General features: G+C 40.0%; 1 protein-coding gene across 4 annotated transcripts; it reads left to right on the forward strand.

The window, feature by feature from the left end:
• Positions 1 to 1,197: 1,197 nt before the first annotated feature.
• si:dkey-202l22.3 (7 transmembrane receptor domain-containing protein) lies at positions 1,198 to 17,131 on the forward strand. 4 transcript variants are annotated; one of them, XM_051399158.1, is made up of 8 exons: positions 1,321 to 1,402; positions 10,114 to 10,254; positions 11,671 to 11,735; positions 11,898 to 11,992; positions 12,355 to 12,421; positions 13,335 to 13,813; positions 15,060 to 15,457; positions 16,660 to 17,131. In XM_051399158.1, the coding sequence occupies exons 3-8, from the start codon at positions 11,728 to 11,730 to the stop codon at positions 16,885 to 16,887; spliced, it is 1,275 nt and encodes a 424-aa protein (XP_051255118.1). In that variant the 5' UTR covers positions 1,321 to 1,402; positions 10,114 to 10,254; positions 11,671 to 11,727; the 3' UTR covers positions 16,888 to 17,131. The 4 variants fall into 4 exon arrangements, with proteins under 4 accessions (XP_051255121.1, XP_051255119.1, XP_051255118.1 ...); XM_051399159.1 differs by lacking the exon at positions 10,114 to 10,254 and having other exon boundaries at positions 1,319 to 1,402; XM_051399160.1 differs by lacking the exon at positions 11,671 to 11,735.
• The last annotated feature ends 692 nt before the right edge of the window (positions 17,132 to 17,823 follow it).

Here is a 17,823-nt window from a genome sequence, read left to right on the forward strand (position 1 = left end):
TTACATTACAAAGGGCATTGCAAAGATAAATTGGTAGAGTAGACAGAAAGACTGATATTTAGATATTATTTGTTAATTGATAAATAATGCAGAGGCAGCAAGTTGTCTCCGTAGTTGTCTGAACGTCGATAATTTTTGCCTGATACCAGACAGAATTTTTAAATTATTACACTCCATTTCCATCTTTAGTCTGACATTGCCTCCACTCTAACCGATTTTAGTGCAGGAGGGAAATTCAGTTTTCCCTAACCAAGACACTAACATATCCGTCATTTTAAGTCAACACAAATGCGTAGCTATGCCAACATACTGGTTTTGAAGACTAGACCAGAGCAAAATAAAAACTATATATAACAAAAAAATTGAGAAGAAATGTTGTCTATTTAAAATAAAGCCTTGATAACAGGGTCTATTTTGTCTATATCGGTCACCTTTGTTATTCTTATTTTTTATTTTTCTGACTTATTAATACATTTTTGTATATATTTATTTTTACCAGTAGCATAAAGGGAAGTATGACCTGAATTTCATTATACAACTCTGTGTTGTAAACTGACAATTAAATAACCTTGTATCCTTGTATACTAGTCCTGCCCATGGTGCTGACTGGCTAATCTTTAGTCCCCCTGTGGCAATCATTGGATAATCGCTTTTTCGACCAAGAAACCGTTGTTATAAACTGTGTTATGTCATGATGCCAGACGAGCAAACCTAGTGGAGTGGGCTGATTCAAAGGTCTGGAGCCAGTCAACCATCATGTGGTTATGCATGTAATTTTTCTTTTTTTAATCTTTTTAGAGCAATAACTGAAAATTTTTCGTCGTCCTTCTCACCCTGGAGACAAAATAGTAAATATGATTCTGTCCTTTTTTCACACGGTTGCTCACCTTTGCCTCATTCTTCTTCTTCAGGTGTTGTGTGGGAGAATCTGCAGACAATCAAGGTTTTCATACAGCAAATAAAGCAAAAAGAATAGGTTGCCCTCTCCCCCCTGGGCCAAATAACAGGTTGCTTTATAGGTCTCCACACCGTGTTGGGAGAGACACATGCAGAAGTGTGTGTGTGTTTTTGTGTGTGTGGGTGCAGACAAAGGAAAGGATAGGTGGGAGGGGGCAGAGTTTATGAGGATTTGAGGGAAAGAGGTTATGTGGGTCCCTTTTCTTTCTCCCTCCCTCTGTCACTCTCACTCAGTACTGAGTGAGGCAACACCGTCTCCCTGCCTGACTCCTCACATCAATGTGGACTGCAGGAAAGCATTTTTAACTAGAGATTCAAGAACTGTAACTAGAAGGGGAACAAAAGGCAACAAAAGAAAGGAAAAGAAAATAAGCTCATTTGCTGAACTGAAGAGAGACCACACAGGGATATTTTCAGTATCTCCAATTTTTGAACATCTGCACAGGTAAGATACTCAATCTCTATCTGCTGATTCATTGCATGCACTGACACTTACAGATATGCATCCACACACATACAACACAGTATCAACATTTTTCCACAAATGTTTGCTCTATACTTGTTTTCATGGTTTATAATTAAGAAGTGCAATTTGCATAATTGTCTAATTGCAAGCTTTATTTACAATAAGTTACTAATTCAGGTCACTAATTGACAAGCATCATTTTATTCAAGCAGCATTTTATTATATCTAACATATAAGTGGTCTGGAAAAATAATGTAACAACTGATAGGAAAGGAACTGAATGCTGATATAACTGTATCACGATTATAAACACTGCCATAAAGTGGGTCAAATTAGGATAAATGCCAATTAGCAGTATTTTTTCGGCTCTGAAGGAGGTCTGGCAATCATCACTTAGATATGTCAGTTTTCAAAGGAGAATTAGCCCAACAGCATAGCACCAAAGAGGCAAAAGCATTTTTTTTCCAAGCTGCAGGTGCATCAGTCTACTCGTATATAGGTTTTGCAGGCTGTGGGGTAGTTTATACTTCATATGCAATACATGATCATGTATATATGAAATCTACATATATGCACATACATATATTAGAAATATGTGGTACTATGTTTTTATAGTTATGTAAGACTAAACATATGTTCAGGTATACATTTTTCAACATATAGGATTTAATTCATGTTAAATATTTATCTTGAGAATACTATGCAAAATATAAAAAAATAACACTGACAAATGACAAACTGCCATTACACTAACATTGACATGACATGACACAACAAACGCAGTGTAATATCTCCCAGATATTGAATGTATTTGGGCGCTCACCCACAAACATTTACATTAGTTTCCCAGATTCTAAAGTCAAGCAAGTCTAAATGACATGCAGCAGAATATGAGGCAGTCATTGTGCAAACTCATTCCTCGGGTGCATCTTTAAAACAGGAAAAAATTTATGTCAATATAATTTCATCAAAAGAAAATTGTGCCCTGCACAAAGCCAAGTTATGAGTCATCTAGATTTTTAAAGCATGTTTTGCATGTCTCAGCCCATTTACTGTAAAATATGTAATTTCAATAAGTGAAATTTAAAATTTTTCTGGTACTCTGTGGCATCTGTGACACTAAGCATCTGTATGCATCCTGTCAACATGAATGTAGACCAGAAGAAAGAAGTGCGCTGCCAGAATTGCAGAGTTGAAAGCCGAAACAGCACTGCATTTAGAAGATCTGTTGTCATAAATCACACCCAAGACAAATAAGAACACATCTGGAAAAATATAAAATTGCTGAAGCTTCTTGCATTAATGTGGCAAAGAAAACTAGTCTATGGAAAGTAGGGAAGTATTATTCTCCTTTGTGTAAGGTAATGCATGAATGCACACTCCTACCTTGCAGCATCAGCAACCACAATACAGTTATCTACTGGTGGGGAACACTTTGGGGCTAAAAAATTCAGCAAAATGGCATCTAACCTAACACAGTTAACCTTAAATCCTTAAGTGTCGATTTTTCTATTCTCTGCACTTGCTCAAATGTGGACGTGTTTGCACGTCTTAAATTGTGATTGTTCCTTGGCAGAGACGATGCTATTAGAGAGGCTTTGACCTCTTGTAATGAAAGGGTCAGCAGGAGATAATAACATTTAGCCGGCAGTTGATCATTAGCCCTGTAGACTGGGAAAGACATTCTCACTGCTCACTGTGTTAAATTTCAGGGTACTGACTTTAAAACACCTCAAATTACCCAGTATCTGGTACAGACTTACTGCAATACATACAAAACACAGTTGTGACACACAGTGGAGAGGGTGACAAGACATGTGTAACCCAAAGTTAAAGAAAGCACGAACATTTCTTTTTCTTTTGTTCAAAATAAATAGGCCTACTATTTTTCCATTTCCAGTTCAAATCATGAGGTACACCATTAAGTCACCTCATCAGAATTGCATACGATTAACTTTGACCTCATTTGTGTTACTTAAATGTCCAGCCTCCGCCTCCAGCATCCTTTGGATGCCTCATCAGCCTCAGAAGGATGGAAATGCAAAATTCATAGAAAGTGCTCAGGTTAGGAAATGTCATGTGAGTCAGAGAGAGCAAAAAAGTGGGTGTAAATAAAGATAGGGAAACAGAGTTGTCAAAATAGGGTAAGAGAGAGTCCTCAAGAGTTGCCCTTCCTGTTTTGCATTTTGAGGGTTCTCAATTCTCACATCACGCCTCACAAATTAGCTGCAGGGTCTGGATGGTTTCCACAAAGGCCATGGCAACAGCGTTACTAGGCAAGAGTGGGTTTCTTCCAAGCTGTCAAATAATGTAGACAGCGTGAGACCAGATGGGATCAGAAAACATATTCCTGCTGTTTATTATCGACACGTGCATAACAAATTAGAAATCAAAGACACAATGCAGTCTGCCACTGAGAGATGCTAGCTCTAAAGTAGAGCGTGCTGCTTAGCAAGTAATGGTTACTAACAGGTTTTGAATTGGACACGGAAAATATTTTAACATGCCCTTCAAACTGATTGCACTGATGTGCTACACATATTGAATCAGTGGAGTGGATCCATCTGCTAAAGATTTTATCAAGTATCTGAATCATTTATTCACACTGATGAGAAAGAGAAACTTTGTACTGTCACCTAAACTTTTTTTCAACCTAGACTTTATTAAATGGGATGAGGATTTTTATGTATAATTGTGCATAAAACATCTTTGGTTTTTTACAAACTTTGCATTCTGAGGCAGCTTCTCAGTGGGCACAGTCTAATTGGGATCATAACCCTCCTTTTAGAAAATAATTAAGCTCACTTAATTGTCAGACATGACTCCATTCATAAAAAGAGACACACAAATCATGCTTTCCTTCAAGCTTCGTTGGTGAGTTACTTAGGTTTATGCACAGTAAAAAACCAAGTAGGTACAACCTGATACAGATCCTTTCACTGTCTAACATGTCAGTCTAACAATCCCCCACTGGGTTTCAGCTGGGTTGAGACCTGCTGACTGGGAAGGTCATAGCATATGATTCACATCATTTTTGTCACTCCTCAAACCATCACTGACCCATCATGCCCTAAAAGCGGCTGCAGTCATTATGTTTCTCTACTCATTTGCAATGCTCAAATGGCTCTAGGGATGAAAATGTCATCCTTTGTCAGTCAGTCCACCACTTTGGTCCAGAATGAAATATCTCAACAACTATTGGATGGATGAAATTTAGACTTCATGGAGCTCAGAGGATAGATTTTAATGTCTTAAGTAATTTCCTAAATTTGTTTTAAAGTTTTTAATTATCCAGTAGAATATCTCACCATATACTGAATTACATTTGTGGTTCACAGTTGATGAATTCTACTGACTTTGGTGACTTTACCTCTCACACCACCACGAGGTTGATGTGAAATTTGATACAGTCACTCATGCCTCCCTCACAATGAATTGTAATCATTTTGGTGATACAACTTTCTAACATTAGTTCAGAATTCTAACTTGTCAAATACAAAACCTGCAAAACTAATGAAATTCAAATCAACCTCAGCACTACTTTGTGGTTATTGCTAATTAGCCAATTTTAGCAAACTGCTGTGAAGTATTTTAGTGCGTAATGTAAAGTAACACACCCTAACCAATGCAGACCCTTGAATTGTTTTAATGCAGGACTGTCAGTGGCGGACAATTTTCATAGGGGTGGCCAGGCTGAGGCCAGTACTCACTTTGGTCTGAAATTAGTATCTTGTTGTACATAAGTTATATTATTATATATTAGTTAAATTATTATATTAGTCCAATGAGGATTGTTTCCAGTCTGAATGGCCACTAAATAGCCTCACAGCGCTTCTGTCTAGCATGGCTTGTTACTATTATGTTATGCATAGAACATTCTATCAGCTTTCTACCATTTCTCTTCAGCAGTTGACCTAAAACCTTAAATTGTTATAAAATCTGCTAGCTCCCCTCCTCTCAGCCAATTAAAAAAAAATGCATCAGAAACCTGCAAAGAACAGAACTCTTACTGCCAATAATACCAGATGAAAACATAAAAAAACCTTTAGATACAGTATGACGCTGCATTGCAATGAGCTATCAGATGTTTAACTTCTAACAGGAGGGTTTGGTTAGAGAAAGCTTAAGTAGTTTCAAAACAAAGAAACAAAACAAAACAATTTAGGTTCCAGTTACTTTCCTGAATGACCAGCAATATTTATGACTCATAAATATTTGGGCTGCTTCTGCCTGTTACTGAGGAAAACAAAATAAAACTAACCATGTTGTGCCCCTCTGGGTATTTTCTCATTTAAGACGCAGAGGGTGGCCGACTGTCTTTTTGTTGTCATTTCAAAGCCATGCCTTGTCTGGCATGTGTGGCCCCCTGGAAGACTTTCACTGCAGTGTCCTCAGTGAATGATGTGGCTTTAAGTCAGGTATACTGCAACAATAGGTAATATTGCCTAATGAAGGCATGAAAGATCACAAGTGGCGCATGTGCCATTTTCAGTGGGCTGGTGGAAGGCTGCAACATCTGACAGTCGAGAGTTTGCTGCAAAACAGCAGTGCATTCATAAGCATACCTCTGAATATGGTCTGTCGATATGGTATTTCCAGACAGACCTTTAAAAAAAAAAAATCCTTTACATGAGAGCAAATCTATTTGGCCACCAGAATAAATTCTATATATGGGAAACACTGCTCTGTAAAAGGTCAGGATGTTTTTGTTTTCTTCCAAAAAAAGGGAAGTTGACGTTTTCAAAAAGAATACAGCCATCAGACAATCTTTTAAAGTGCAGGCAGTGATTTACTCTGAGGATGAAGGCAGTTTGGTGTTTTCAGCATTAACTGCCAAAGCTAAAAGGCCACACAGTGATAGAGAAGAGCTACTCCAACCCACCTACTTGAGAATGTGGTTTTCATGTGGTAGAAAAGACGGTCGCACTCTGTAATAGTGCTGACAAAGGAACAAAAGAAAAGAAAATGGACTGCACCATAATTGTAGCAGAGTTACCTTTTATCATGTACAATCTAGCTGGCTGAAACTGTGTCAGACTGGAATGACTCTTCCATGATTCAACAAGTCTCCTGTTTAAGCTAGACACTGTTCCACTGGCTTCCTCAACACACTGGGTTTCTGTTATCTGTATTCCTCAAAATGTGAAACTTCCATCTTCTAAGACAAATGAGTATCTGCTGTACTACTATGCTGGAATTTGAATGTCATTTTAACAAAGCTAAGGTGACTTTTCCTTTTGTTTAGCATTCAAACAAAAAGCTATCCTATAAGTCTTAGTCAGAGAGCTTCCAGGGAGTTGGAGTTGTTCAATTCCTCATAATCATCTTCATCTCTTAATCTTCATCATCTCTTTTAAAATGATGAGAATGATGATGATTTTACCATCCAGTAGACACCCATTTAATTTTAGAAGATCTATTAAAACTAACCGTCACAGCAGACATTTAGACTTGTCCAAGCAGGGAAAGCTGTTGTGGTCACTCAAAGGAGAAAGCTTGTCTAGTGCAGATGAGATTAGGCAGTTCAGTACCAATGCCAGTACACAATATTCCTTCATCTAATCAGACATTTACTGCAAGCAGGTTATATGCATAAGAACTTTCAGTGTTTAAGACAGAGAAGAGCCCAAAGCAGATCCCAACAAGCTTACTTTACAGCCACGCCCATTACGTGCTCTGTTACATATGGTAGGAGTGATTACATTTCTGCACCCTCTGCACTTCTTGGACACAAAAGTAGCTAAAACCCACCTCCTTATTTCTAATCAATTCTGCAAACAAACCCTAATTTTGTGACCATTGCCACACAACTGTGTTCTATGCTGTAGCTTACACAAGTGACCTATGCAGTGACGTGCACAGACTTTTTGAAGGGCAGGGGCGGAAAGAAAAAAAAGGGCACATAAAGCGTGTCCTCACCACTGTAGAGGGCACTTTAGACATGTTTTATATGTTATACAAATGGCACATTACATAGCCTTAAAACAGACTAACTAGACAGACTACTCAGGTTAGTTTGCTGTTAGGATCAGCATCCACGAGAAATCCCCAGGGGGTCTGGGGGTCTTCCCCCCGAACAATTTTAATTAAGAAGATGCCATTTCCTGTATTCTAGTGCATTTTAACACCATATTAGCACCTCTTTTAGGCAGCATCTCTACCTAATAATAGAACTTAGAAGAGGGCAGTTGAGTGTTTTTTCCACCCAAGAGGGCAATTTAGTGTATTTTGCCTCCCAATAGGACACTTTGGGGGGTTTTGGAGGGCACTTGAGGGCAGTTTAGCACACGTTTTGGCTCATAAGAGGGCAGTTTAGCACGCGTTTTGGCTCCCAAGAGGGCACTTTAGCACGCGTTTTGGCTCCCAAGAGGGCACTTGAGGGCACTTTAGCACGCGTTTTGGCTCCCAATGGGGCACTTTAGCACGCATTTTGGCTCCCAAGAGGGCACTTGAGGGCACTTTAGCACGCGTTTTGGCCCCCAATGGTGCACTTTAGCACGCGTTTTGGCTCACAAGAGGGCACTTTAGCATGCGTCTTGACTCCCAAGAGGGCAATTTAGCACGCGTTTTTCAACAATTGGGCCACAAGTGAGGGCGACCACCACCACCCCCCCCCCCGTGCACGCCAATGGACCTATGCTATTGTGAGCATTTATACTTGTTGCTATACAAAGAAAGCTAGTTGGCAGTTGGGGTTTCTGTGTCAATGTGTAGAGTTTCTTCATGTTCTTCAAACAATGGTGACTGAAATTCTTCTTCTCCTCAATCTGTCTTGTGTTTTCGTTTTGTTTTTTTCCCCCACTGCCTGTGACAAAAGGATGAGGGAATATCAGGGGACAGACAAGAGCATGTCATGCAGCAAAGCAGCATCCCTTGTGTGCCTGTATGTTTGAACAGGGGTTCTCAAACAGCATTATTAACTCATCTTGGTTTTGTTTGAGTCACTTCCCATTCTCAGACAATGCAGACACACACATAAAACATGTTTGGGGAGGTGTACATAAAGCTATGGTGTAGGGTACGAGGCTACGGAGTACCCACGCTGTACACATGGTATCGCAAAATCATAAATCAGGCTTAAGTTATGCACTGCACCAGCATTCACAACACTAAAGCCCTAAAATTCATTCACCTAAACAGAATGCAGTCATTATTCCTGTGCTTTTCCTGACATAGAATGGAAATACTATCTTACTGATTCTGGCAGCTAGATCAAATGATAAATTAGGTTGCTGACACAATATAAGTCAGAATAGATTTAACCAGCATAGGCCAACAAAGTAGTTTTTATGTTATTTAAAATAACATTTTGTTCTGCATCATGCTCAGACTTGTAATAATGGTTTAAAAATACTATCTCCCTGAATTATCCTCAAATATTACTCATATCAGTTCTGCCATCTCAGGATGATGGCATTTTATATTCTTGACAATTTAACACTAACAGACCAGTTTAAGTTCAAGTGAGTTCACAGCGATTTCCCCTTTTCATTATATTTTTATGGCTGTGGACTCCTACCTTGTGGCTGCACTGATGGGGCAGCATCAGCCTGGAAAGGGATATAGCAGATATTTGAAGGAAAAGGCACCAGGGTGCATAATGTTCCAATGCATGATACATCACAGGGTGCCAGTGCATAAACATACATCTATCATCTTTTGAATCTCAGGACAAGTGAGTAAAATTTCAAGACATTTCTCATGAGAGCCTCAAACTAAGTTCATTTTTCATGTAAAAAATCTACCTGCAGGTATAATTCACCTCCTCCCAGAACAGTTAAAGAAAAAAACAGATCACTGCAGTAGCATAAAGATAATTAGATAGAAAATTCCTGTGAGAATAAAGCTAATCAAAAATTATCTCTCTACCCACTGAAGTTGTCTCATGGCTTTGTGCCTTTGCGGTATTTGGAACTAAGGGATTGAATACAGAAGTTCTTGATTAAAATCAATCACTATCAGAGCAGTTTTATGATGAGTTTTGGATAAAAACAGCATAGCTTGCTGGCATATTCATTCATGCAGTGAGCCAAGAAACAGCAGAAGGGCCCCAAGCTAAACACCGTGTAGTTAGTAACATCTATGGCATTTAGTTTGTTTACAGTGGTGTCTGAGAACATGGGAGCGGAAGGATTTTGTGTTGAGCGAGGAGCGGCAATTTTTTAAAAAGGTTTTAATGTGTACTTCAGAAAAGAAACTGAGAAGTCGAACAAGTGTAGAGGGGGATAATGTGGAACAAGAAAAAGAATGCGGCGACATTGTTGCAATCGGTAAAGAGTCGTTTTGAAATCTAAAAAGACACATTTCCCGGAAACACAGCTGGGTATTTGGCCAGGTTGTGGTATTTTTAAATGAAATGAAAATACGTAGCCTGGGGGAATATGTTTAAATGTTGTTGAAATAATGTCAGTTTACGTTTATGTTACGTTAATTCAACGTCAAAACAACTTTGAACACCAAACAGTGGTGTTGTTAACTCATTATGCATTCAACACTGAAATATCAACAGTTTTTGAGTTGTACGTCAAATCAACATTATTTTTTACAACCATGACTTTTCTTGAAATACATCAGTAGAAAAATAACGTTGTTCCAACATCCAAACAATGCTGATCAATTAACTGCTGAAAAAGTGTTGATACATGAATAATGATACAACGTTGAAAGATCAACTCTGATCTCTCGGTTAGAACTGGATTCTATTGGCTCTGACGGTTCCAGACAACACCCGCTTGCGCATGCGCGAAGTGGGTCTGTCTTCATCCAGGTTAAGCAGATTCTGACCTGGACCGGTTCGGATTAACTTTGGCAACAGCTACAACTCTAAAACGGTAAGCAACGTTTTTGAAATTACATTTTAAAACTATAAACTAGAAATTTTGAGTGTGCCTGACTCATATATTAATACGTATTGTGTTAATTAATATTGTGTGTACGGCAGACTAGTTTTTAGGCGGTTTTAGGCGACCAACATTTTTTAAGAGTGCGACTAATAATGTTTCTAGGTCGCACTGGTGCACCTGACGCTGCCCGGGTGAAAACATAAACTTATTTCGCAAGCGCATCATCTCTCTGTGTTCTCCTGTGAGCGAACTCACACACTCATGGTAGGATCATATCGCGATCCAATAAGAGACAGAGCTCGGGCGGGTCTTTGCCTCTGATTGGCTGTGGTCCTGTTCACCGCGCTAAATTGTGTGTGTTTAAAAATTGCCGAGCCCCGGTCCTTCGGCGACAGCATCAGACTCGGAACCAGAGGAGGAGACAACCGAGTCTGGGATAGAGCCCGGCTCCGAGACCCAAATTAAAGCGGCCAAAATATATTCCTTCAGACAGGACTGGCTGAAACAATTTCCCTGGCTGAGGTACAACAAAGGACGTAACGCAATGCACTGCGTGTACTGTCAGGAGTGCGGTCAGAATATGGCCGGAAATTTCATATCGACACTTTAAAAAAACATAACATGTCTAAAGAACACACGATATGCCGTGACAAGTGTGTGTAGAGAAAGTGGCCCCTCTCCCAGCTGCATTTCAGCGGCAGGTAGTAGTAATCATTATTATTATCATTAATAATTATTTTACTTGAAATGTTTGAGTTTGAAATGTTCAATTTCAGCTCAGTGAAGCACTTTAAACACTTTATTTTTCTTTTTATATATAATTGTGCTTCAAATAAAGACGAGCATTTCTCTACACCTTATTCTTGTTTAAAAATCATTCACATTATATGAAAGTTATGGAGAGCAATAACCTTATGGCGTTAAAGGCGACGCAATGAAAAATTTGGGTGCACCCAAATTTTGTGCTGGTGCTCCTAAAAAAAAAAAAGTCAGGCACACCAGTGCAACCAATGCAAAAAGTTAGTCTGGAGCCCTGGTGTGTGTGTGCAGGTCCCCGCTTCGCCATTTTCTGTATCTTTCTTGCTTTAAGCTGTGAATTTCAACACTAAAGATTTGTAGAGATATCCTTATGCCTCTCCCTGATTGGGTACAAGACAAAAACCCTCAAACTGATCTAATCTAATGATCTAAGTACAGCTTCATGGGACATTTTACATTTTGATCAGAGACAACAGCAGAGACAGACAAGACGAAGAGGTGTTTACGTTTTAAAGGCACGTGGGGCCTTATAGGGTAATTTCATCTAGGTAATGTCTTTACAGCAGGAAGTGCCTTTTCTGGCCAAATGAGCTTCTGAGGTGTGTGTGTGGGTTATATTTTTAATTTCTTGTTGCTCCTTTTCAGAGTAAACATCTGAAGAGGTTGGGAGGGGTTGATGCTGCAGACCATGTCAAAAAGTCAATGGCTGCGTAAGTAACTTTATGTTCCCCTTTTTTGCATTAGTTTATAGTGATTATGTTCCCTCATATACTGTCATGCACTCCCCCCACACACCCACTTACTCTCTGCTACATTTTCATAATGAACGTGATTGCACTATAATCTAATATAAATCTGTTTTACCATGGCAGAACTATAACAAATAAAATGATGCCCATAATGAGCCTCAGAGGAAGAAGTGGGAAGGTTGCCTTCATGAAGACCAATCTGTACAGGATCATCTGTGGTGAGTTTGCTTTAACATAGTAGTTTTGTAACAATGTTTTAAATAATTGAATATAGTAAGCAGAATAATAATTCATGAGAAAAATAATTTTAGTTGGAGGACTCTACAGAGCATGCTCTAATATTATATATAATATTCCATTCTGGGCTCTAGACTAACTTCTCTACCGGCAGCACTGGTACTACCAACTGCCTTTTGTTGGTCGCACGAGCACATGATGATCAATGACCTTGCATGTTGATAAATACTAATTTATACACTTGAAACATTGGCAATGCCACAGAAGTTGATATTTGCAAAATATTTTAATTTGGGAGGTTAACGTTTGCTAATACTGATCTGTTTTTTTTCCCCCTCTTCAGACGCTGTCTTGGGCTCGTTTGACACCACTACCACCAAAGTGGAAGAATACATGGCAAAATATTTAAAGTATGCACCAGAGAGGATGGGTGGCGGTGGGAGAAAGAAGTAACACTGCCGTGTTCAATGTTGCCCAATGTTTTGTTTGTTTTGTTTTTGGGCCGTTTTATAAAGTTCGACACGTGTTAAAGTATATGTGTATATTTATACCAAGTATTGTTGCACTACAATAAGTATTGTATATTGTATATTTTATATTATTGTATATTTTATATTTTATTGTCTATCTTTTTAAATGTCTTGTCTGTTGTGAAAGTGAATGTTTACTTTTAGTATTAGTAAATGTCTTGTCTGTTGTGCCTGTGCACTTTATCTGACCGTGGGAGAGTGAGAAACATCCTCTCGATTCCTTTGTATGTCTGGTACATGTGAAGAAATTGACAATAAAGCTGACTTTGACTAAATTAATGTTGAAAAAAGACTGAAATGTTGGCACACTTGCAGCCATGTCAAATGTTTCATGTTTACGTCAGTGAAATGTCTTTATTAATCTTCTTCCTGGTCTTTGACCAATTGGCTTCTTCCTAGCTGACTGTGCTGTCCACATACTTAGTGTTAATGTATCCATTTCAAGGTGTTTGGTGTTACTGGAGCTACTGTTGAACACATCAATACTTTGAAAACAGTGTAACAAATATATAGTGTGTCAAACTATGTTGAAAAGCAGGACTTTATAGTGACATTTCAACGTTGATTGGATTTGCAAAATCTAAACTAAAATAAATATTGATTCAATGTTGGCAATTCATGTTGAGAACATGACGTTGGAATGAAGTTGCTATTTCAACGTTGAAATTCAATAGTTAACCAACACTGGCACCTGACGTTGACTCAACAGTGACTCGACGTTAAAATGCCAGCTGGGTATGATTCCTGTCGTGCTTATTGATTTATTGTTGACCGTGCTTTCTCTTATTTTAAGGTTGGCTTCCAGAGACATGGACATCCTCATGGATGAGGATTTCAGTGTGACCAGTAACACCAGTCATGAAACAGGACTACAAAGACAAGAAGGCAGCAAAAGCCAAGGACTCAACCACAGTGACCCTGTGGACATGTTTATAGGCCTGGAGCTTCTTCTACATTTTAAACCTCTCTTCCTGCCTCTCTATTGCCTCATAGTGGTTGTGGCTGGTGTTGGAAACTCCTTCCTTTTGGCTTGTATCCTGGCTGACAAAAAACTCCACAATGCCACCAACTTTTTCATTGGTAACTTAGCAGCTGGAGACCTGCTGATGTGTCTGAGTTGCGTTCCACTGACAGTGTCTTATGCCTTTGACAGCCATGGCTGGGCTTTCGGAAGACCCCTCTGCCACCTGGTCCCCTTGCTGCAATGTGCCACAGTGTTTGCATCAGTGCTTTCACTCACTGCCATTGCTGTGGACCGCTACATTGTCGTAGGTAACGGACTTAACATTATTTTTACTGATTAACTTTAGGTTTACTCCTGAACATAAGCTTTCTTTAAACCTATTATTTGTTTCTGTTATTTTTCAGCTCATTTTGACCAATTGCCGATGCCAATATAGACGAATATTTTTTACAACCTAACTGCAGAGAACATCAAGTCTCTCCTGTAGTAGAATAAACGTATTATGCCTGCTCTTATTGTGACAGCCCAACAGCAGATGTAGTCATAAAATAAATGTGTACATATCCATTCAATCTGTAAAATACATCATACTTTAACAGGCTTGATAATGCTCTCCCTGAGCCAATCCTGACAACAATCAGGGCAGATTTTACCAATTTCCAAAACAATTAACAAAATGATCTCTGTCCTCAGGGATCATGTGAAAGTAACTGCATTCTACAACCGTACAGCAATTAAAGCCAACTGAAAGAGCACAAGACATAGTGCGCTCTTTTGCACACAGTTGAATAATTAAGCCTAAATTAGCAGGCTACATATGCAAGGACTGAAGATGAGGCTGCTGACAGGTGGTTCGTGCTGGTGCATTTTTCTCTTTGTTCTTCACAAAAGTGTTTTAATGATCAGGATGACAGCTCTTAAGATAGTTAATTAAATTTGTTGAAGGAATGACCTACGCAGAGCAACCATTGCAAACAGCAACTCAGCTATCCGTTTCGGAAACTTAAACCACAGACATAATTGTCCCTCTTTGACACTCGTAGATGTGGTGGCATCATCTTTGGCTCATTGGAAGAAATTGCAGATGCCAATGTTTCATGTTAAAGCCGTTATTGGCTGATACCAACGTATACGATACTGACATGCGTGGGCATGTGGCTCAGAGGCAGAGCGGGCCGTTCCTTAATCGGAAGGTTGTGGGTTCAATCCCTGGCTCCTGGTGCCACATGTCGAAGTATCCTTGAGCAAGATACTGAACCCCAAATTGCTCCCGATGCCGTGCATCAGTGTGTGTATGAATGTTAGTTTCTGTTCAATGGACTTTGCCATCACTGAGTGAATGTGTGTGTGTGTGAAAGGGTGAATGTCTCATGTAGTGTAAAAGCGCTTTTGAGTGGTCGGAAGACTAGAAAGGCACTATACAAGTACAGGTCCATTTACCATTTACATGCTGAATTCAATATCAATGTGTATCCCTAGCAGATACTGATAACTCCCCTCTCCGCCCAAACCTCGGGATACTGACATGTCTGTGTCTTTTCCCTTCTGTCTCAGCTCACCCAATACGGAGGAGGATCTCAGCGTGGGGTTGTGGTGCCGTGACTCTGGGTGTCTGGCTTTTATCTCTGGCCCTGGCTGCCCCTCCGTCTCTCTACACGCGCTATCTGGACCTACGACCCAGTGGCATCGATCTGGTAGTGTGTGAGGAATTCTGGCCAGACAGTGGCAATCTGAGGCTGCTCTACTCCTGCTTCATTCTCATAGCCTCCTATATGATCCCACTGTTGTCAGTCAGTGTATCCTACTGTGCCATCACTGTCAGCCTAAAACGTTATTCCATACCTGGGGAGCCATCCAACAGCCAGCAGCGCTGGAGCCAAAGGAGGAAGAGGACCTTCTCTCTGCTGGTGGCCTCAGTGCTGGCCTTCGCCCTCTGCTGGCTGCCCCTGCAGGTGAGTCTTAGATCCAGACTGTTAAGCCAAACTGCAAGCCATTTTTAGCTTGACTATCCTTTTTCATTACCCCTTATCCAACCCGTTCAGTGGAATGTAAGGAAGAGATTGATTTAAGAGTTAGGCTTTAGTGGGAGATCAAGTCAACATTCTTCGGAATAGGCTATCTGCTAGCAAATCATAAACTCAGCAGCAGTAAACTGAACAGCAACAAACAGCATTCTCTGCTGCCTTATATCCCTCCACTAAGTTCCTCTCACCGAACCCACAAGTTCCAAAGGCAGCAGAAGGAGTCAGTTGCCCTGCAAGACCTTATGTCTCATAGGGCCAGCTCATCATGGTGTGAGCCTTGCCAAGGCCCCATTCCCTCTCACTGCAAGTCCTCTTTTTAAAAGATGACCCTCCAGCGCTGCGTGGCCCCAGGGCAGAGAGCCCCAGGCTTCAGAGGCAACTGCAGAGCAATCAAACAGTGTAATGAGAGGATGGCCCAGACATCCTGTTTCACTGTCTCAACAACACTCTGTTTTGGCTGTGAGGGGCAAGAAATAGCTACTGATTCAGGCTTTCACCATTTGAACAGATATGCATTGTAGAACAGCCAATTGGAACGCCATCTCTGAGAACTGTGACTGGCTAAAGTCTCCCGAGTCAAGAGGACGTGCACAAGTCTAGTTTTCTGTCAGAACACTAGTATTACAATATGTTGAAAGACTATCAACATTTTTGCCCAGTGATGCTAAAACCATGCTAAATGGTTATCATCAGGTCATTGTGTCTACAAAACTGACTTGTGCCAACACTGCAAAAGTACCCCCTTGGATGCTGCTGTGGTAGATAAAATATGACAAAATGCCCTCTATGGTAGCCCAATGTGCAAGAAAATATGTGCAATGGCATATAGGTGCTAGAAAATTAGGTTTTATGTGTCTCTAAATGATTAAATTGTTAATATTTCCCTGTGTGCCTTTATTAGAAAGTTGTAGAAAAATTATAGCTGATTGTCTCAAGCAAATTGCAAATAGATTTAGTCCTACAGACCTGCAGGAGTTGCAAGTGTGGCATTTGTTGTTGATTACTGAAAGGTGTCAAAATGAGCAAGAGGCAAAGTTGGCTTTGAGTGTTTCTTTAAAATATATTACACATTAAGTGCAATTAAATATGTCCAGGGTGCATAACATAAGTTTTTCTATGTCACTGTGTAGGTGCTGAACTTGTTGTTGGACCTGGACCCAGACTTCCACATCATAGGGAAGCGCTATGTTAACGTCTTACAAGTATGCTGTCATTTAGTGGCTATGAGCTCTGCGTGTTACAACCCCTTCATCTATGCCTCACTGCACAGCAAGGTACGCATGCACCTGAAAGGCTACCTCTGTCCTTGTCGCAATCGCCAGAGGGGGATGGTGGAGAGAGGGACATCCAGGGGCTGATTTCAGAGTGTACCTGCGATGATACAACTGTTGTAGCAGCTCCTGCCATGCAGAGCCATGTCCTTGCCCACAAGTTAACACCTGCACCCCTAACACCGATGTTAATGTCTGAGGTGTCCAGGAGAAAATAAAGACAAATGCAACATCCATTTAAATCAGATTTCTCCATGTGTTTCCAGAATTTTTGTGAAAAAAAAGTGGTCCTTACTTGTACAGTGTCACCAGAGGCAGTGCTAAAAAAAAAGGGGGGCACTCATGACAAACAGACAAAGAAGCAGATCCAGGCCAGACTGTTTAGTATGATGATGAAGAATTAGGCCATTCATTGGGATCCCTGTGTTTTTCTTAGGTGCACTGAGCTGCTGTCAGAGACACTAAGCAGATCCTGCTGCTTTAAAAAGGCGGCATAAACAGACCCTCAGGCTGACAGATTCTCGAACAGACTTATGCCGGAGGCTGAAACCAGGGGTGGCTATACTGGTCAGTGGCCTGGTTATACTTAAAAAGTAAACTCTGATTTCATGGAGCTTTTCTGAACTCTTCTTAGCAGACATGGGTTACAGACGAGCATGTGCAAAATATTTTTGTCCCTGGTTCTGATTGTCTGTGCTTCAAAATCTTATTCTTAATATCAGTTACATCTCTCTTATGTTGAAATACATGTGCCTGCTGTTTTTAATGTTATGTAGTATTTATTCTCTATGATTTTGTTCCACAGTCTAACTTTGTGTTTCATTTGTGCACATGGATAAATACAGTTGTGTTTGTGCATACATGTGTAATGTCGACAGTTTGTGTGGACCTGGGGGTAAAAGATCAATATGTATATGGGAGATAATATCTGCACCTTATATGTCACCTTCAAACCATTGTAAAATGTAACCAATACTAAATTCATAAAGGTGTTACCTTATGAATAAAGTCTATACTTCGGCT

Source organism: Dicentrarchus labrax, unplaced genomic scaffold (assembly GCF_905237075.1).
Source record: "Dicentrarchus labrax unplaced genomic scaffold, dlabrax2021, whole genome shotgun sequence".
NCBI lineage: Eukaryota > Metazoa > Chordata > Actinopteri > Moronidae > Dicentrarchus > Dicentrarchus labrax.